The 22298-nt window shown below is 41.8% G+C and overlaps 1 protein-coding gene across 3 annotated transcripts in view; it reads right to left on the bottom strand.

The window, feature by feature from the left end:
• The window catches only part of LOC112115849 (calmodulin-regulated spectrin-associated protein 2), a 181725-nt gene that overhangs the window by 153900 nt on the left and 5527 nt on the right, over positions 1-22298 (bottom strand). For all 3 annotated transcript variants that reach the window (XM_029912358.1, XM_026655509.1, XM_029912357.1), the window contains exon 2: positions 11964-12223. In XM_029912358.1, coding sequence (XP_029768218.1) covers positions 11964-12223 — 260 coding nt within the window. The remainder of the gene's footprint in view (positions 1-11963; positions 12224-22298) is intronic.

Below are 22298 nucleotides of genomic sequence, written 5' to 3'. Positions count from 1 at the left end.
CAGCCCGTCAGGGCTTTGGATCCGGCCGGCAGGATTGCCATCCTGGTGGCGCCGCGGGCCCTGTGCCGCTCCCAGAAGCGGGCGGCACCCACATTTACACATGACAGAAAAAGGTAACATTCTCTATATAAGAAGCAGGGGAACTGCGACCAATGGGAGCTTTGGGGGAGGTACCCGCAGGCGAGGGCAGCGTGCAGTGCCCTCTGCCCCTCAGGGGCCGCAGGGACGTGGTGCTGGCCGCTTCCAGGAGTGGAACAGAGCGGTGCAGGGCCAGGGTAGGCAGGGAGCCTGCCCTGGCCCCGGTGCGTGCCACTACCACCCCGGAGCCACTCCAGGTAAGCGGTGCAGGGCCAGAGCCCTCCTGCACCCCAACCCCCTGCCCTAAGCCCCCTGCTGCACCCCACACCCCAACCCTCTGCCCTGAGCCCCCTTGTACACCCGCACCCCTCCTGCACCGCAACCCCCTCACCCTGAGCCCCCTTGTACACCCCGCGCCCCTCCTGCGCCCCAACCCCTTGCCCTGAGCCCCTTCCTGCACACCGCACCCCCTCCCACACCCCAACCCACACCCCAGCCCTACATTGATGGCCCTGCATGCAATTTCCCCACCCAGATGTGGCCCTCAGGCCAAAATGTTTGCCCACCCTTGTAAGCTCTTCAGGGCAGGAACCATGCCTTATTTTTCACTCTGTCAAGTATCTGTTACGCTTTTTGATGCTGTAAAAATTAAATTAATTCAACAGCAATTTACACTGTTACATGAAACTCCAGGATCTGCAGCATGTAGTTGCAAACTTTCTGGGTGAGGGGTATATAACCTCTAGAGTCTTTCCCCAGGGTATGAGATACAGATTCCTCTGATGAGATGGAGAAAAGGGATGTCATTTCAAATGGAAACATTCTGTGAAGAGACCAAAATCTGCATTGGGGCATACATTTTCTTATTGGATTACAGAGAGCTATAGACCCGGGCTACAGATATCAATAGTGGCACATTCAAAGTTCCATTCCAGTTGGTAAACAAAAATGTAATAATGACCACTGGAGACTTCAACATAGAAGTTAACATTTTAGCATACCAGGAGATATTCTTAAATAAATCTAGATAGACTGTGCTGGGAGAATGATTTTAAGCAGTTTTCTTCACAGAATGCACTTTTTAAAAAGGGTATTAAAAGAAGGTAAGCTGCAACTAAATGGAGGATAACAAATATTAGAATGGTTGTTACAAAGCCTTTTTTTTTAAATTTAAAAATCAAGCCTTGATAAAACCAGCATCATAGTATAGAAATACGTACGTACGTACGTGTGTGTGTGTAAAAGTGTTATTAACATCTTGCTTGGAGCCTCAAAAGTATGCTAATTCAGAGAGAACCTTAACCTTTTCCTAGCTATTAAAATACATTAAACATGTAAAAATGATGGTTCTGTCTACTGTAGACAGAAACAACCAATTAAAAAAAGGAAACAGTATGTTCACAGGTTTTTGAATTGTTTTAATAGTAATAATAGTATACAGCCACTTACAAAATATAAAAATAAGATTTAGTTCAAAATTTATCATGAAAGGCAGTGTAGAAGAACACTGGAAATCAGGGAGCCCTGAGTTCTCATCCCAAGGCTTCCGCTCACTTGCTGTTGGTAACTTATTTGATTCATTTAACCTCTGTTTAGTTTATACAACTGCAAAAATGGGAGAATAATACTTGACTGCTTTTATAAGAGTGTAGTGAGGATTAATGTTTGCAGAAGTGTTTACAGTTTTAAGTTAAAATTGTGACGGGTTGGATCACAGAAACCCCCTTGGGAGCTGCCACCCCATGTGCAAAGACTACCCCTGCTTCTGTTTTCCCTGCCAGCTCAGGACTCCAGCACCCTGTCTTGCTGAACCAGACACTCCCATCTGCTCCAGCACAGACCCAGGGTCTGAATCACTTGTCCCAGAGCTGCAAGTTTACCTGAAAACAGCTCACAGAAGTGTGCTTGTTTTTAGCACTCAGATGCCCAACTCCCAATGGGGTCTAAACCCAGATAAATCTGTTTTACCCTGTATAAAGCTTATGCAGGGCAAACTCATAAATTGTTCGCCCTCTATAACACTGATAGAGAGATATGCACAGCTGTTTGCTCCCCCAGGTATTAATACATACTCTGAGTAAATTACTAAATAAAAAGTGATTTTATTAAATACAGAAAGTAGGATTTAAGTGGTTCCAAGTAGTAACAGACAGAACAAAGTAAGTCACCAAGCAAAATAAAATAGATTTGTGCATTTTATGTCTAATCAAACTGAATACAGATAACCTCACCCTCAGAGATGCTTCAGTAAGCTTTTTCTCAGACTGGACACCTTCCAGGCCTGGGCACAACTCTTTCCCCTGGTACAGCTCTTGTTGCAGCTCAGGTGATAGCTAGGGGATTCTTCATGATGGCTCCTCTCTCCACTTTGTTCTGTTCCACCCCTTTCTATATCTTTTGCATAAGGCGGGAACCCTTTGTCCCTCTGGGTTTCCACCACCCCCGCACTGGAAAAGCACCAGGTTAAAGATGGATTCCAGTTCAGGTGACATGATCACATGTCACTGCAAGTCTTCATTGCCCACTTGCCAGCACAAACATATACAGGAAGACTCACAGGTAAACACAACCATCTGCAGACAATGGTCCTGGTTAATGGGAGTCATCAAGATTCCAAACCATCATTAATGGCCCACACTTTACATAATTACAATAGGCCCTCAGTGTTATATTTTATATTTCTAGTTTTAGATACAAGAGTGGTACATTTATACAAATCGGATGATCACACTCAGATTATAAGCTTTGTAATGATACCTTACAAGAGACCTTTTGCATGAAGCATATCACTTATTACCATATTTTTCTAAAACTATCCCAGTTACATTATATTCACTTATTATCATGTTTTTATAAAACCATATAGGCTGCACAACATCACAAAAATATTTTATAAATCACTGTGCATGTGTGAAAATTTAAGATTATTGTTACAGTAAATAAAGGGTTGAGTAATTGAGCAGTATCTTCTCAGATAAAAGTTCAAAATTTAGCAGACCTTATAAATACATTTATTAGATGATACTTAGGACACGAAGTACATACTTCACTCCCATCTTCCTGTATTTGAATGACTATACATGGAAATATTTGGAGACACGGCTCATTTTTCTAAAGATAGGTGAAGTTAGATGCAGAGTATGCTCTGTTCGCAATTTTCTAGACTCCAGAATTTATTTTGAAGCCAAATTGTCTACATTTCAGTATGCAGGAGGAAGACAGGTGGGAGGTGTTTCCAGATGATCCACTGTGTGGATCCTTGGCTCCCTCTCCCCAAAATGCCAGGCCTGCAGTAGGGGCACTCTGGGCTCTTTAACCTTCCAGAAAACATGTGCAGGCTTGTCTCCCCTCTCTCCAGTGCATCTCCCCTGCACCTGGATGGACAGTGGTTTAAGAATTTTTCTCTAACCAGATACATGGGAAGATTCATATGAAAATTTTGCAATTTATAAGTATTTGAAAACTCTCTTTATTTACCTGAGGAGATACACTGTCATTTGACAGAATTTCAGAAAGCTACTAAGTCACAACAAGATGATTTATTGTTATACTGTAATACTGCATTATCACATAATTGTGTTGTCAGAAAAATGGCATCATATAATGATGCCACATCATGCTATAATATCCTTTTCACATCCCTAGAACTCCTTCCTGGATGCAGAGAGCAAAAGAAGGGATCCTTACTATCCTTTCTCAATCCCTTCTCCCCTGAAGGAGAAAGGTTAGTCAACAAATGAATCCAAATGGTTCCCATGCTACAATTCTGCTTTCTCACATGGCTCATTTTGCTCAAAACATGTAAATTGGATAATTTAGAGATTGCTCATGTCTAGGATCAGACAGAGCAAGCAGAAGACCAGTCAAATGTGTGACCCTGTAAAAGGACTGCCCTGAGGTTTTTCTCCCAGATGATGGGAGAACCTGACCACAACCCAGTTACTTGCACTGGGTGGCTCCACCTGGTTCCTTACAGTTAGAAGGGACAGGGGTCATCTAGTCCAATCCCCTGCCAAGATGCAGAATTTGTTGTGGCTAAGCAATCCAAGAGAGATGACTACCCAACCTCCTTTTGAGAGCCTCCAGTGAAGGAGCTTCCGCAACCTCCCTAGGCAACCTGTTCCATTGTCCTACTGTTCTCAGAGTTAGAAAGTTTTTCCTGAGATTTAATCTACATCTGCTATAATTCAGTTTGAACCCATTGCCCTTTGTCCTGCCCTCTGTGGCAAGAGAAAACAACTTTTCCATCCTTTATATGGCAGCCTTTCAAGTATTTGAAGACCACTATCATGTCGCTCCTTAATCTCCTCTTTTCCAAACTAAATATACCCAGTTCCTTCAGCCTTTGCTCATTTGGCTTGCATTCCATCCCCCTGATAATCTTTGTTGCTTGCCTCTGGATCCTTTCCAGTTTCTCTACATCCTTTCCATACATTGGTGACACTATAGCCCAGCTGAGGCCTAACCAGCGGCAAGTAGAGCAGTACTATCACCTCCAGTGACCTGCGTGCTATGCCTAAGTAAATGCAACCTAAAATTGCATTTGCTTTTTTTGCAATAGCATCGCACTGCTGACTCATATTGAGGTTGTGATCCACCACTACTCCCAGATACTTCTCAGCAGTGCTGCTGCCAAGACAGTTATCCCCCATTCTGTATTTATGCATTGGTTTTTCTTCCCGAAGTGTAGCACTTTTCATTTGTCTTTGTTGAATTTCATTTTGTCATCTATAGCCCAGTTCTCCAATTTATCAAGAACCCTCTGAATTTTAGCTCTATCCTCCAGCACGCTCTCTATTCTTAAATCCAAGTAATTAATAAAGATTTTAAACACTGGACCCAGAACAGATCCCTGTGGAACCCTATTTGAGACCTCCCTCCAATCTGATATCATTCCATTAATAGTTACTCTGTGTTTGTGGTTGTTTAACCAATTATGTATCCACTTAATGGTAGTTCCACTGAGCCCCCATTTCTTTCAGCTTACTTATCAGAAGATCATGTGGGCCTGTGTCAAAACCCTTGCTGAAGTCCAGGTATATCATGCCTGCCTCTTGCGAGCATTCTGAAGTCTCTCCCTGGGAGTTTGCTGCACTCCCCATAGGGTCAGGATGAAGATCTTCTGCATGGAAGTTCCTCCTATGGCTCCAGGAGTAGCTTCAGCAGTCTCCTGCTTAGGCATCCTGCTCCTCCACTGCCCCCACTGACTGCAGTTTCCTCCCTTTTAAAGGCCTATCATTAAGGCTGCGATTTAGTCACGGAGGTCACGGAATCCGTGACTTCCAAAGACCTCCATGACTTCAGCCAGCACCAGCTGGGAGCTGCAGGACCTTGTCACTACTCCCAGCCTCCGCAGGCGGTGGCGGGGACCCCCATGGGCAACAGGGGGATCCCCATTGCTCCCATCCACCACGGGCGGTAGGGGGGACCCCCTCTGCTCCTGGGTCACCACGGGCGGCAGGGGGGACCCCCTACGCTCCCGAGCCACTGTGGTCAGCAGGGGGGACCCCAGCAGCTCCCAGCTGTTGTGGGCGGCAGGGGGGATCCCAGGAGCTTGGACCCCCCCCTCCCATTTTATCATGGGTATTTTTAGTAAAAGTCAAGGACATGTCAAAAGCTTCTGTGAATTTTTCATTATTGCCCATGACCTGTCCATGACTTTTACTGAAAATATCCAACCAAAACAGCCTTAGCCATCATCCATGATTGACATTGCCGGAGACACCTCCCTCATCAGTGTGGGGTCTATACACCACACCAAGGGACCCCATGAAAAGAAGTGTTTATGTAGATTTTTATCAACTCTACAACAACAAAAAAGAGTATCCCTCCTACTCACAGGACAAGGATAAACTGACTTACATACATAATGGAGCACTTTATGTTAAAAATACTAGTAAGTTGATTGGGCTTGCAATAATAAATACTTTTATATAGATAATTCAGTACTAATATAGAACATGAAATTCTCTATTCCTCCAAATATGGCTCTGGCCCACTGTTAGAGTGGATATATTTTCACATAAAATGACTCAAAATAGTGGGAGTATACAAGAACTAAGTCCACCTTTCCTGCCAATTTCAGTATTCTATTATTATCTGACTTTTAAAGGCCAAAACCTAAAATATTTTAAATGGCAATTTTGCATGTGAAAGTTTTTAAACATTTTTTTTCTTTTTTGAAAGTACAACCAATATGGGACTTTGAAAATTAAGATCAGTTCACATACTGATCTATGTACATTGTGTCTTAAATGATTACCGTATATACTCATTCATTAGCCTGTTCGTTTATAAGCCGACCCTGACTCCCCCCTCCCACCCCCCCCAAGATGGTTAGGTAAAAATAGCAAAAACTCTATGACCCTTTCATAAGCTGACCCTATATTTCAGGGGTTGGCAAACTTTGGCTCCCGGCCATCAGGGTAAGCCGCTGGTGGGTGGGACATTTTGTTTACCTGGAGCGTCTGCAAGCATGGAGCCCCTCAGCTCCCTGTGGTCACAGGGAGCTGTGGGGCTCCATGCCTGAAGACGCTCCAGGTAAACAAAACGACAATGTATTAGATATTCAAGGATTCCATATATTTTAAAATCATCAAATTTTGGTGTAGACCCCTTTATAAGCCGACCCCGCTCTTTGACGTGTCACTTTTTTACCAAAAATATTCGGCTTATGAACGAATATATATGGGAATTTTTAAATAAATCTGTTTTACTATTTTACCTAGTAAACCTGAACTCTTAAATAACCAAATATAAAAATAATTTGTCCTGTTGTAACAACTGTATTATGCAGGGGGGAAAAATGCACTGTTGTCCATCTTTAAGCCTGCCAGTGCCAGGATAATTTATTACAAATGGAATTTGCCCATTTAAGACAGGCAATTCTGCATCTTAACTGTGACCACCTTGAAAGTCTTTAAAAAAATTATAATGCTAAAGAGCATAAAGTTTCTATTATGAGAAAAAATATTAGTTTTTAAAAAAAAGTTGATTCTCTTCCCCAATTCTGGATTCTACATTTTATCCTTTATTGTTTGGTGAGAACAGAGTTAGAGTAACAACCTTTTTTTCATCGAAGAGAAACCTCTAGGATTTGCTGTGGAGAGGCATGGTAATATGAAGAATTACTGTGGGTGTCCCTGGAAGCCCTTGTTAAAATTCTACCTGTAAGTGTGAATTAGGGTTGGAATTTACTTTTCCTGCTCTCATAGAGTCCATCCCATTGGGGCTCATACAAATACTTAAGATCATCAAGGAGTTTGCTTTTATAATAAGCCAGGCCATAGTGCTGGTCCTGGGGTTTATATCAGATTAAAGGTGAACAACTGAGAAGCCCTTTCTTAGAACAATGGCAACATTGGTGAGGCAAATGCAGCTCACTAAAGTTGTAGCCTACTACAGTACGAGAAAATATGTAGCTATTGTACAGCAAAAACATAACATCTAGAAAAAAATTGTATAACAAAGTTCCAATTGTCTACAATAATTATGAAATGTTGTGACACGCTTTCTGAAACCAGAAGAAAAAAAATTCACTGAAGTTTAATATTACACAGTTCCTCAAACAAAACAAAATATACACCTGACATGATCTCTCTGTGGAATAAAAAAAAATCCCTTTACAAGTACTGTATTAATATAGACCCGAAGAATACTTTGTTTTTCCTAGGGAAAAAATAAAGGCAAATACTATACATGTAAATAAACCAATCATTAAAGCAGGGATCTCGAACTCAAATCACCATGAGGGCCACATGAGGATTAGTACATTGGCCCGAGGGCCGCATCACTGAAACCTTTTCATACAATGATACAAAAGTATAGTCAAAAATGAAATAAAATGAAGAGTAATATAGTATGCTATTAAAAGTCAATGAATTAACTTTTTTAAAACTGTAATGCAAAGAGGTGTTTTAATAAAATATAAACACCTGTAACTATTCCTTATGTAGTCACTAACACTTATGACGATCTACACCAGGGGTCTCAAACACGCGGCCCGTGGAGTTATTTCCTGCAGCCCACCATAGGCGCTGACTCTCTCCCGCACAGAGTAACCCTTTCCACCCCCCGGTCACAGCGCAAAGTCAAGAGGGAAACTGAGGCTCACCTAGGAATTATAAAAATGTTACAGAAAATTTCCACTTCGTCACAGACACTGTCCAGTGTCCCAACAGAGAGACCCCTGGCAATGGGGGGGAGGGACCCTCTGGGTGCCCAGCACTCCTAACAGAGAGACCCCTGGGCGATGGTGCCCGGTGCCCCTAACAGTCTATCACAGGGGTCTCAAACATGCAGCCCCACCCCCATTCCAACCCCTTCCCCAAATCCCTGCCCCTGCCCCGCCTCCTCCCCTGAGCGTGTGGCATCCCCGCTCCTCCCACCTCCCTCCTGGAAAGTCCTAAGCATCACCAAACAGCTGTTTGGCAGCGGGAAGTGCTGGGAGGTAGGCGGAGGAGCGGGGACGCAGCGCGCTGGTGGGAAGAGGAGAGCTTGGCTGTCGGTGGAGTCGGTGCCTATGGCGGGCTGCAGGAAATAACTCCGCGGGCCAGCCACGTGTTTGAGACCCCTACATTAAAGGGATCAAAACTAGAGGAAAGTCATGCTTCATACGACTTTTTTGCAGAAGGCATTAAAAACAAAATGTCAAACATTTTATGCGATTTGGTTCAACCAGTGGTTCTGCTTCTTGCTTTTAGTTCAACTGGTGGAAGACAGTCATGTAAATTAAAAAAAAAAACAACAAAAAAAAACCCTCCACTACATACAACAGAAGGCTCAGTTGTGTTTTAACTTCTTCCCTTTCTGCAGCTGTTCCCCAATTAATTCTTTCTACAGTTGAAAACTGAACCAGGTCTAGCCTATTCTAACATATGTTCTGACTCAGATACAGAAGAGCAACCACCACATGACGATTTCAAACATTTTTTGCACTAGAGCCCCTCTATCCTGGTGGAGTTGCATCACAGAAAACTGTTAAGAGATAGGCGTTCTGAATTAAAGTCCAAGTTTATGGTGAGAGGTGAGGATGTTAAGGAGGGAAGTTATAGGTAACAAGGGGAAAAAAGATTCCCATGCTCTCTTAAGCCTCACACAGTTGAATTAATCTACTGCTCTAAGCACACACAGCTGAACATGTACCACTTTATACATTTCCTAGACACAAGCCCATCCCTACTTCTCATGGACATGAAGGCCTTATACCTGTTTGGGACTTCAAAACAAAACCATTAAAGCCTCTAAGTACTGATGGGATTTTTTTTCTACGATTTGAAGAATCCAGGTAGATGACCAGATAGATTTTCTGTCCTCCAGGCTCCAATCACTATGTCTGTAAACTGAACATTTATGGTGTTGAAATTACATTGAATGGGAGGGAGAGGATAGGAAGCACCATTCATGTAGAATGAACAAAGGCCACTGACAATTAGTTTAAACACAGATATGTGTGTAAGCTCCCTCGAGACTGTTAAGAGAGCCATCTTTGGCTACTGGAGTGGTTCTCAGAGGCTCTTTCAAGCTTTGGACATTACAAATGTCTTGAACCATGTCAGTTGCATGGCAAAGTTTGTTCTTTATTAGTTAGTTTACTATATGGGGGTGTTTTTCACTCTCCTTTTGTCCAGAATACTGGATGTGTCTGAAATAACCATCTCTGGACTATGTGGGAGCTCCAGAATTCTATGACATGATCTTCCCTTGCTACTATCAGTGAATTGTTCAAAACAGTATGCTTACCAGTTGTCTTACACCACATAACTCACTCCTTACTATGGAGGAAGTTACCTGAGCAGAAAGAGAATGTCAGAACTATTTTCTCCCATACTATTAAAAGGTTGGGGATGATTCCTTTAATTCATGTTTGCAAAAAGGACAGTTGAGTTATTTGTTTTCAGGTCTCCATTAGATAGGTAACTAGCCAATATAAAAATTACCTTTTCGATTTCTGAGAGAAGGTGGTGAAGAGAAAGGTTTCAGGTATCTTGTCTGTATCTATGGCTATTTTATTTATGTACTGATTTTTACAAATGCATCTGCCACACTTTTACATAATTTTAGAAACAATACAAAATATGATGATGAATCTCCAAATATAATAAACCCAAGCCATAGAGCCCTGCAAATCTGCGGATAGCTGCTTTATATCAGTGGACCATTTTTGCGGATAGCAGGGCGGAGGCGGATACAAATTTTGTATCCGCGCAGGGCTCTGACAGTAAGAGCCAGGTGTGCAGCTGTGAGGAACCACAACATGGACCCTCCACCTGCCCTGGGCAGGGAGCCTGGGGGACAAGGACATGGGCTGGGGGCTGCTCCACCACACAGCTCCCCACAGCTGTCTGCCCAGCTGTTCCCGTGGCTGGATTGTGGCTCCAAGCCCCACCCCCCCCGCTGGAGCCGGAGAGCTGCGCTGGCAGCTGAGGGGGAGCCTAGGTCCCTCCACCTGCCCTGGGCGTGGGGCCTGAGCAGCCCCAGCCCGTGTCCCTGCCTCCCAGAAGTGCAGAATTTTGAGCACAGGTGTTGCGTGCTTGTTGTGATCCAGGTCACTGAGAAAGCAGGCTTCTACAATAAAGTCTCTAGGTCAGGGGTTCTCAAACTGGGGGGTCACGAGGTTATTACATGGGGGGAGTCACAAGCTGTCAACCTCCACCTCAAGTCCTGCTTTGCCTCTAGCATTTATAATGGTGTTAAATATACACAAAAAAAGTTTTTAATTTATAAGGGGGGGGAAATCGCACTCAGAGGCTTGCTAGATGAAAGGGGTCACCAGTAAAAAAAAGTTTGAGAGCCACTGCTCTAGGTTGCTTTCACAGTAATATAGAACATGAAGTGAAGAAAACAACTCAATTGGCTAAATCCTTATCTTACTACAACCTTTGGAACACTGGTGTCTTCAAAACAGAGTACTCTACAAGAATGAAGTGAGTTATCCATTTTAAAAAAAAAAAAAAAAAACCAAAAACCTGAAGCCGCTTTAAGGAATTTAGTTCTGTGAATTTTTTAAAACAACTAAGTAATAGACCTAAATATTTCCTGGCAATATAAACATGATGCAGATTAAGTCATGTTAACTGCTTGCTAATAATCTCACACTTTAGAATGAAAAAAAAAAAAAATCTTAGCAATTCAGGTTTCTAATGAATTTATTGTATAGAGATATTTGTATTGTATATTGTGCTCGGACCATGAAGACTACCAAATGTAGTGGTGAGCAGATTTCAGAAAGTAGATTCCAAGTGAAAGAGATCCAGGGAAAATTGAAGCTGTAGGTTCAGCTATTGGGCTGATGACTTTTATCAAGTCATTTTCCCCCCCACTATGTATCTAGAAATAGGAATTATGAAAAACAAAAGAGATGGTTCCTCGTAGCCAATTTGCTCTTTAAGTAGAGGGAGAGAAACAGAAATAACCTGTAGATTATTTTCACTAGATCTAGGGGCCGGGGTGAAAGCCTAGTCCCAATGAAGTTAAGGGGAGTTTTGCAATGGACTTCACAGGGGCCAGGATTTTATTTAGGGAATCCACAAATCCTACAAGGCATGGGCTGTGTTTACTCATTTATATAACTTCTAGCACACTGATTGGAGTATGGTCACTAGTGGAATACAAATAAAATAAGATGTCTCCAGCAGCTCGACTTTATGTATTGAAATCACATTGTGATTATTTCTTTAATAGAGTTGCTTCTAAATTATCTTTTGTAGTGAACAGGCAGCCATGCTACATCTCATTACTGTATTTTTAATATGCTGCATGACCAACCAACCAACAGCAACCCCTTTCTCTCAATCACATGTAAACAAACCCAGTGACAGAATAAAGTTTTAATTATACTGCTATTAGGAACACCAAGAAAAAAAAAATACAAAAGCCACACTCACCATCTGAATGGGTTTCTTGTGCAGATCTCTTTCGGTTACCAACTTCTCTTGATCAGTGACATAAAGACCTTTCTGTGCCAAGGCCTGGATAACAGCATCATGACCCAAAAGTGGTTTTGCAGCATCACTCTTGAGAATAAGACTTCCAGCACGACAGTAGAGTTCAGCAGATAGCAGCAAGTTAACAACAGGTGGTTTAATGTGTTCCTGGTCATACTGGTCTGTGTAAAATGGTTCTTGCAATTCTTCTGGAACATTTTCTATAAGAACCAAAAGATATAATCAGATAAACAACACTTCACAGTACTAGGAAAGGTACCTAATCTATACACACACTTTAATTATTTAAAGTTGTTAGCAGCTAGGAAGTATCCCTTTTTATATAACTATTTCTATATTATTTTAACACAAATCTATGGGGGACCCCATTACAGAATAAGAACTGAACAAAACAGTTAGCAAAAGTTACTTATAAATGTAATATTGTTAAACAAAATTAGGCCACAGATATTAGCTTGGGGAGAAAACCCAGAGGTTTTACATTGCAAAGCACAACATGGCCAAGATGTGGTTTTAAAGCAGCATTAATTCAAAATGTCTTGGCTTTTCCAAGTTTATGGTCAAACCTTCCTCCTTTTAATGTCATATATCATAGCTCATGCCACAAAGTCAAAATGATGTCAGACAGCTGTGATTCAACACAACAAGCTGTCTGTCTCACTCCAGAATTTTATGGAAATAGAACAATAATACGTTCTAATGTACATAACACTTCTGGAGAAAAAAAGAAAGCCACACCCATTTGCTAAAATATGTAAACGCTGTCTCTGGAACTGTGTGTAACTGACTTCCTTTTAACAGAGTGCATTTCTCATTCAAATGAATGGCTGCAGAGCCAACAAAAAGCTACACAAGAGTTTGTCAAATTATGCTGAGATTTTCACCCAAAATTGGCACAATGCTGTCTATTACAAGCTTTACAGGAAAAGCCATGACAACTTTTCCAAGTACCATATGCCAGTTATTACAGATGCATCATTCATGAAAGACATAAGATGTTTGAATCAAATAATAATATCCCATTTACAAGTATACCTGAACAGCTATAAAAGAATTCAAAATGTCATTACATCAAATCAAGTAATATTGGCATTAATATCAGATAGGACTTAGACCTTGCCTCAGGATTTCCATTCCCATATGTAAAAAGGAAAGCATTACAATGGCATTTGGTGATCGTCTACTCCAGGGGTCGGCAACGTTTGGCACGCGGCTCGCCAGGGTAAGCACCCTAGCGGGCCGGGCCAGTTTATTTACCTGCTGACGCGGCAGGTTCGGCCCATCGCGGCCCCCACTGGCCGCGGTTCACTGTCCCGGGCCAATGGGGGCAGCGGGAAGCCGCGGCCAGCACATCCCTCGCCAGCACCGCTTCCCGCCACCCCCATTGGCCCGGGACGGCGAACCGTGGAGAGTGGGGGCCCGCGATCGGCCGAACCTGCCACGTCAGCAGGTAAATAAACTGGCCCGGCCCGCTAGGGTGCTTACCCTGGCGAGCCACATGCCAAACGTTGCCAACCCTTGGTCTACTCAGAGAAGTGCAATCTCAGTCACCCCAAAGCACGCTAGACTGGTATCATTTGTGGGACAAGGGACCATATGTCCAGTCTTTGGACTGGAGTTTAAGTACCCATTCACTTGTGACAGGGAAGGGAGAAACAAGAGCCGGGAAGGGAGAAACAAGAGCCAAGAAGCCAAGGGCCAAGAAGAAACAGCAAAGAAAACTGCAGGCTTTTTCCAGCTTATGTGATGTGATAAGAAATACATGACTGGGAGTCTGAACCACCTGGCATTGCCCACAGTCGGAAGATAGGATACTGGTCTGGATGGACCACTGTTCTGACCCAATATGGCCATACTTATATTCTTAATCCACATGGGGGATGGGAGGGAGTGGGAACAACAGAATATCATGGGATTATCTTTTCATTTATAACACCAAGTCAAATTTATTCTATTATATAGTCAAAGTGCTTCCTTAATTAGCTTTTAAAGAACTACCATTCTTTTATCAATTGGTTACAGGAGGAGATAAGGGGTATAGAAGCCCGATGTTTTTCTAGATTTTAAACAAAATGTGTACTTCTTAAATGCCTCCCTCAGTCCCCCACCATGATAAAGGTAATGTTGGATGAGATGTTGCTTCTGATTTGCAGATTCTATATATCAAGAGGGAAGAGAAACTGTTTCTAATTTAATAAACAGAACAAAAAGTTACCATTAGCTAAAGTTTGGCTAGGAGTTTAACATTTTAGGCTTAAAATGCAGATCATAATGATTTGTCTGCAAAACTAATCGATGCCCTTTAAGAACATTTTAAGTCCACTGGCAAACAAAAGTTATCTCTTCACAATTAAACAATTATCTGTTGGCTTTCCCAATTTTAATCTAACTACTACCTTGCAAACAAAAAACAAAACAAAACAAAACAAAAAAAGGGGGTAAAGTTCTTTATGCCTTCCTTAAAAGATAGTAAGTCTCAGACCTACATTTATATAAATGATTTTGTACAATACTGATGTCTGAACATTTTATATATAGCACAATGAATCCTATTTGACTGAAGCTTCAGTTTAACTGTATACATTTGTTTAGTGTATTTTGAGTCATAATAGTTTCAAAAATGAAACAATATAAAAAGGGTCCTTACCACTGTGCTGTGATTAGTTTGATGTGTTAGCAGCACTGTTCGCTGCTCCAGGCCAATGGGGGCTGCGGGAAGCAGCGCGGGCTGAGGGATGTGCTGGCCGCCACTTCCCGCAGCCCCCATTGGCCTGGAGCGGCGAACCGCGGCCAGTGGGAGCTGCGATCAGCCGAACCTGTGGATGCGGCAGATAAACAAACTGGCCCGGCCTGCCAGGGGGCTTACTCTGGCAGGCCGCGGGCCAAAGGCTGCCGATCCCTGTAATATAGGATGCCATATTCATTTCTAGTTGTTGTGCTACTCTTTTTATCATTTCTAATGATTATTCTCTGCCCTAAAATGCATCATCTTAATAAATATATTTAAGCTGTCAAGGAACTTATCACCATTACGAGATACCAAATGAACTGTAAACTTTTACAGTTACTCTGATTGACACAATCACAAAATAATCCTCCTTCCTTAAACACAAAAATTAGGACATGACATCCTGCAGAACCTTTCATCTTAAGGCCATTTCTCAAAGACACCACACATGTTCCTTTCCCCATATGCAGCAATGTCCTCATGCTTTATAGCTTTTATTAGATTTATCTGAGATTTGCCCATGGAACCAGTGATTTCTTTAGCCAGGGGGAAGGGATTGCTCAATGGTTTGAACATTGGCCTGCTAAACCCAGGGTTGTGAGTTCAATCCTTGAGGGGGCCACTTAGGGAGCTGGGGCAAAAATCAGTACTTGGTCCTGCTAGTGAAGGCAGGGGGCTGGACTCAATGACTCTACAGGGTCCCTTCCAGTTCTATGAGATAGGTATATCTCTATAATTTAATTTAGCCAGCATAATTTTCTTTTCTTTTTTAGTACCAATATAAGATTGTTCTAGATTATAATGTGTTTTCATTAATATGAATAGTACACAATCAATTGAAAGAAAACCAATTTTCAAAGCAAGCCACTACAGGTGTGCACACATAAAGTCCAGACTGCATGCAGGCCATAGAAGCTCAGAATAAGCTCCCATTCTGGATAGCATATATGGCAAAATTTAATCCCATTTCCATAGATAACTGGCTTCAATTCAAGTGGACACTTTTTGAAGGTACAAAGCAACTAAAATAAATGCTCCAAATAAAGTAGAAACCAGATAAATTTGTTTACTGAAATACCATCAGAACAAGTATAATCACAGACACATACAAAATTACAAGAACACTGGGAAACTATAGAAAGAAGGAATTAACTGTTAGAACAGGATGAAAAGTGTGCCACTAAATCCAAGGATGGTTTTTGAGGAAACCCCCACTGAACAGGATTCTACTTCTCACTGACAGAAATGTATAAATCTTTTTTCTGGTGCAATGTATGTATTATAAGAAAACAGAAATCAGAACTAGTCTTGATAACAGATCAATGGATTTCAAGAGTTTTGCAGTTTGCCACCGATTAAGAACTGTGTCATAGACTATAAGCTAGATATAACTATTTCTTTCATTGTTTTCCTAAGACCATGGTCTTGCAATGGAGCTGTGTGCAGGTGGATTTATGGTCTGTGTAGAGCCTTGAAGACAATGGGGCTCCACACAGGCATAGCGGGCCATGTTTACATGGGGCGCCAAGTAGGACTGGAGTTTGTCTGTAAAACTGAAGTCCTACTAGATGTAGTAGGAATCTGATGCTAATTTTAGTAAATTAATACTTTTGCTTCCCCACACCTTGCCTCCAAAAGTATCTCAAGGTCAAGCTTTGAAGTTAATGAGTAGTTTCAAAAAAAGATGTGTGGTTATGCTCTGCTGCCCAAAAATACAGTTGTTCTTGAAACCAACACTGAAATATGCAGGACCTGTCCATTACATTGGGCTGGATTGACATATTGTCAGTAGGACACAGGTTTCATTTTTGGAAAGCACAAACCACAGGGAGAATTCCAATCTTGAACTTGGGTTTAGAGATTTCATCGGTCCTGGGCTACCAGGAGACCAGTCAAAACAAATACGCAAGCTCAACATACGATATTTTGTTTTTTGTGTTTTCCTTTCTGTTCTACTGCCCCAAAATGAAATTAACTGGCTTATTTCACTTCATTTACTTGGGTCCAATACTTTGATGATAGTGCTGTGGGTCATTCTGTTCTCTTCTATAATTTGTAATGGACTGAGGGAATGATCCTGCACACATTTATGCACATGCTTAACTTCACACACTGCAAGTAGTCCTATTATTTCAATAGGATTACTCACAGCAGCGAAAGATAAGCACACATATATTGTGTACACGGGATCCAGGCCTGAAAGATGTGTCTCTCTCATAAGACATGAAGATTTTAGTTAACCAAGATTTTTAATAGTTTAATCACGCTTTCCATTTTTAACCCACACATTCTCTTATTAGAGAGTACCTCCAGAACCTAAGATAATACCATAATGAACATTTCAGTTACAGGTTCACACACAGAGGTTACTCAATAGTTTCCTTCCCGCTTCATCAAAATTTTGGAGGAATACCCACTAACAACTTTTTTAAAGAAGTAAAATAAAAACAAGCTAACATTTTGGAATATAAATGTAATTTAAAGGGAAAGCGGTAGATAATCTTTCCCACACTGAATCTATCTAGTGTGGGAAAGATTTATTAATTGGAAAAAATGACCTGCATTGCTGTGAAGAGAGTAAGCTTTCTTTAAAATGTCAAGCTTGTTTTCCAAAGAGTTTCCAGGCATCTAACTGGATGATACTACACCTTTAAGTTATACAGTTTAATATTATAAATCAGCCGTTTTAGATCTGGGAATGTTTTAAATTAATAAGTACACAACTGTTCAGAAGAAGGAGGATGGGAGTAGTCAATAAGTAAAGTCTTCAGCTATTTTCTTGAGGGTATCATTTAAAAAGAAGGTAGTTCACATTACTAGAAATCAAGCATAAAATGTCCCCATTTTAAGGCTTAACCTATTCCTATAATCTTGACTGTGGAGACCTCTCTTCATTGTAGGTTTCTTATCAGCAAGGAGATTGATGGAACATGTTTATGGAGAATGTTCACTGTTATAATAATTAGCCCTACAAATTTACCCTAGTTGTGAGCTCAACTGTAAAAAGTTTAAAAAGTGACAATATCCTATAACTAAGGCTACGTTTTAGTCACTCTTATACATTGTGTCAGTCTTGTGTGGTTTCTTCATCTAAACCAATGGCTCTCAAACTGGGGTTTGAGAACCCCTCAGGGTTTGCGAAATGTTACAGGGGGTTCTCGGGAAAAAATTCCCTAATGGCAGACAGAGCTGTCCCTAGGGACCCGGGGCCACAGGGGGCCAGCAGCCCGGAGCCCCTGGACTTCCAAGAGCTAAGCAGATCAAAGCAAGCATCTCTCTCACACTGAGGAGATTTAAACTTCAAGACTCCTTATAAGAAATGGAAAGAGAGGTGGATATTTTTTGCTGTTTTTAAAATTAAATAGGCAGCTAGTATTGTTTTTAAAATTATTATGAAGAACAAGTTTAAGCTTTGTTGTAACGTGCGTTGTTTGCCTGGACTGCTCAAGACCTGAATGCTTGTGTAGGAGGAACTCTGAGTTGGCTTCTTAAATACCTTCAAGCTGTTTCATATCTGATACTCCTTGATGAAACATAAGAGCCTTGTCTTATAACAGGCTTATTCAATGTGATACAAGCTAAGAAAGTGAGATCTTGGAAGAGTGTTGCCATTTTCATAATGTAATAAAAATACTGTAATGATAAATAATAGTTAATAATAAATACACCTCTACCTCGATATAACGCTGTCCTCGGGAGCCAAAAAAAAAAAAATCTTACCACGTTATAGGTGAAACCGTGTTATATCGAACTTGCTTTGATCCACTGGAGTGCGCAGCCCCGCCCACCCGGAGCACTGCTTTACCACGTTATATCGGGTCGCGTTATATCGGGGTAGAGGTGTAATGTGTAAGCAGCATGTCATAAAAACAATTTTTATATTTCCAAGATCACTGCTTTTATAATTTATACTCAGGTAAAGGAGACAATCCCTGGAAATATTCATTTTTTAGGAGGGGGTTTGCGAGACACGACATTTTAGTGAAAGGGGTTGATAGGTTGTTAAAGTTTGGGAACCACTGACCTAAACCAAAGCTTTCAGTTATTTTACTGTATTAACTTTAACCCTTTTAAAATGTCTTCCATGAGAATAGTACATTCTAGAATCTCTTACAAAGACCCAGACTGTTTATATTGGCTCCCACCACTCATCAGGAGAGCATCTGCAGCATAATTCTGAGAAAGTGAATTATCAGGTAAAAACTTTTCAGAATTCCTGCTTAATGCAAGCTCAAGAAAAAAGTACTTTGTAGTCTGTTACTTCAATATTATTACAGCATGAATGAATTCGGCCCAAAATTTTATATTGAATCTAATTTGTTTTTGCAACTTAAATGCTTCTATGCAGGAACTTTAAAAAAAAAAATCACAGTCTGATTCCTCTTAATTGTAAAAAGGATTTTTCCCCCATCTGTACCGTGTAGACCTGTTTTCACTATAGAGTTGCCTTTTAAAATTCTCTCAGAATACAGTTCATTCTCTAATGTGACTATGGTTCTAAGAGAAAGAACACAAACTCTTGAGGAGATGTCTTCAAAAGACTTGCAAAGACCTCAAGGGCATAAGTCTCTTGTACACTGTTACAATGTATTTCAATTCTTTTCACTAGTCAGGCCTATCCTCCTTTAAGGTACATGAGGAATATATCAGCGGATTTCAGTCATTTGGTATGGAAAGTAGATTTTCTAAACTAAAGGCAAGTTCTTGTTTTCTTCCAAACCGCTAATCTCATGAGTAGTCTGTTGAATTCAATAGACTTTACCATATAAGGTAATTGTTTGTGGATTTAAACCCAAATGTTCTCCCCTTTGAAATACTAGAAGAATAAAGCTACTTCTACATCTCTTAAATTGTTTGACAGTTAAAACACCTCTGCATTCCAGCACCTTGAACTTTTTAAGAAGCTTTCTTTCATTATGTTAGATGAAAATGCATCTCTAATGCAGATACTCTCCAAAAGAATGCCATTTCATAAAGGTCTCTCTAGGGAAAAGCAGTTTTAAGTACAAACATAATGCAACAAATCAAAATCTTAATATTTCCAATCAAGGCTTTGGAGCTGTGCTCCAGCTCCAGGCAAAAACCTGCAGCTCCACTGCTCCGGGCTCCGGTCCAAAGCCCTGCTCTAAAACAAACACAAAAAGAAATCAAGCTCTCGCTGCACTATGCTTATGTTAGGAAAGAAATTGAGCTAAACACATTAAACAAAATGCATTAAGTTCATTTGACCAACACATACTGACCACTAGATTAGAACCATATTAAATCCTGAATAATCACTGTAAATATAGCTCATAAAAATAAGAAAAATATATAATCTCATAGACCGTTGTCTGGGACATCAAGTTTCTCTATTTATGAATCAACTGTGATATTACCTGAACTCTGCAACGGTGTCTCAAAAATTTAAGAACCAAAATAAATCATGTACAGTTATTTGTTGTTAAAGAAATATTTTTTCCATTTGTCTGAGTCTTGTTACATTGTACCTGTATTTGCAGTAAAACAGTAGCCAGAAGCTAAAAGAATCGTTTGTTTCTTTCACATTTAAAGAATGAATGTAATCTTGAACTTAAATCTCTCAAGTATCATCAGGGCAACATAGGCTCCTGACTTATCTGCTTGCACGTTAGGTATCATTGCTTGATATAGAGTTATGTTGAATTAAGGCTATGAACTGATGTAGCCAGTTAAATTTCAGCTATGGTTTGTAGGACAAGGTTGTGTTTCTTCCTAACTCTGAAAGAATTGAAAATGGATGCTAAAGGAAATGGAATAAGACTGAAAGGAAGTATGAATTCCTAGCATTATTTTTATATTCAAAGTCATTTTAATCTCATTCATTTTTCATACATGATGTTTTTACATGACTATTTCCCACATACATCTTCTGTTCTTGTGCTGTATGTTTGGCTCATACCAAATGCAAATACTGGTTAAACAAAGGTTTCAGAGTAGCAGCCGTGTTAGTCTGTATCCGCAAAAAGAACAGGAGTACTTGTGGCACCTAAGGGTATGTCTACACTACGAGGGTAGTTCGATTTCACTTAAATCGAATATGTGGAATTGATATTGCAAAGTCGAACGTGTGTGTCCACACTAAGGACAGTAATTCGACTTTGTGAGTCCACACTAACGGGGCAAGCGTCGACATTGGAAGCGGTGCACTGTGGGCAGCTATCCCACAGTTCCCGCAGTCCCCGCTGCCCATTGGAATTGTGGGTCGAGCCGCCAATGTCTTCTGGATAAAAAAAATGTGTCGAGGGTGCTTTTGGATAACTGTCGTCATCCGTCCGTCACTCCCGCCCTCCCTCTCTGAAAGTGCCGGCGGGAAATCAGTTCGCGCACTTTTCTGGTCAGTGACAGCGCGGACGCCACAGCACTGTGAGCATGGAACCCGCTGCGACCATCGCTGCAGTTGTGGCCATTCTCAACACCTCGCAGCTTCTCATCCACCTTTCCCAGAGGCAGATACAGAGAAATCAGGCGAGGAGGCTACGGCAGCGGGGTGAGGATCTGAAGTCTGAGAGTAGCACAGACCTGTCAGAAACCATGAGACCCAGCGCCGAGGACATCACGGTGGCAATGGGTCATGTGGATGTTGTGGAACGGCGATTCTGGGCCCGGGAAACAAGCACGGACTGGTGGGACAGCATAGTGCTGCAGGTCTGGGATGAATCCCAGTGGCTGCGAAACTTTCGCATGCGGAAGGGGACTTTCCTGGAACTTTGTGAGTTGCTGTCCCCTGCCCTGAAGCGCAATGACACCCGGATGCGAGCAGCCCTGACTGTCCAGAAGCGAGTGGCCATAGCCCTCTGGAAGCTTGCAACGCCGGACAGCTACCGGTCAGTCGCGAACCACTTTGGCGTGGGCAAATCTACCGTGGGGGTTGTTGTCCTGCAAGTAGCCAAGGCAATCGTCAAGGTACTGCTGTCAAAGGTAGTGACCCTGGGAAACGCGCAGGCCATCATAGATGGCTTCGCTGCGATGGGATTCCCAAACTGCGGTGGGGCTATAGATGGGACTCACATCCCTATCCTGGGACCGGGCCACCAGGCCAGCCAGTACATCAATAGAAAGGGCTACTTTTCAATGGTGCTGCAAGCACTGGTGGACCATCGGGGACGGTTTACAAACATCTACGTCGGATGGCCGGGCAAGGTTCATGACGCTCGCGTGTTCAGGAACTCTGGTCTGTTTAGACGGCTACAGGAAGGTATTTACTTCCCAGACCACAAAATAACTCTTGGGGATGTGGAGATGCCTACAGTCATCCTCGGGGACCCAGCCTACCCGCTAATGCCCTGGCTCATGAAGCCCTATACTGGCGCCCTGGACACAGAAAAAGAACTGTTCAACTACCGGCTGAGCAAGTGCAGAATGGTAGTGGAGTGTGCTTTTGGCCGTCTCAAAGGGAGATGGAGAAGCTTACTGACTCGCTGTGATCTCAGTGAAACCAATATCCCCATCGTTATTGCAGCTTGCTGTGTGCTCCACAATCTGTGTGAGAGCAAGGGGGAGACCTTTATGGCGGGGTGGGAGCTAGA

The sequence above is a fragment of the Terrapene carolina genome, unplaced genomic scaffold (assembly GCF_002925995.2).
Source record: "Terrapene carolina triunguis isolate 2854851 unplaced genomic scaffold, T_m_triunguis-2.0 Scaffold210, whole genome shotgun sequence".
Taxonomy (NCBI): Eukaryota; Metazoa; Chordata; order Testudines; family Emydidae; genus Terrapene; species Terrapene triunguis.
This window is presented reverse-complemented; position numbering and strand designations above follow the sequence as displayed.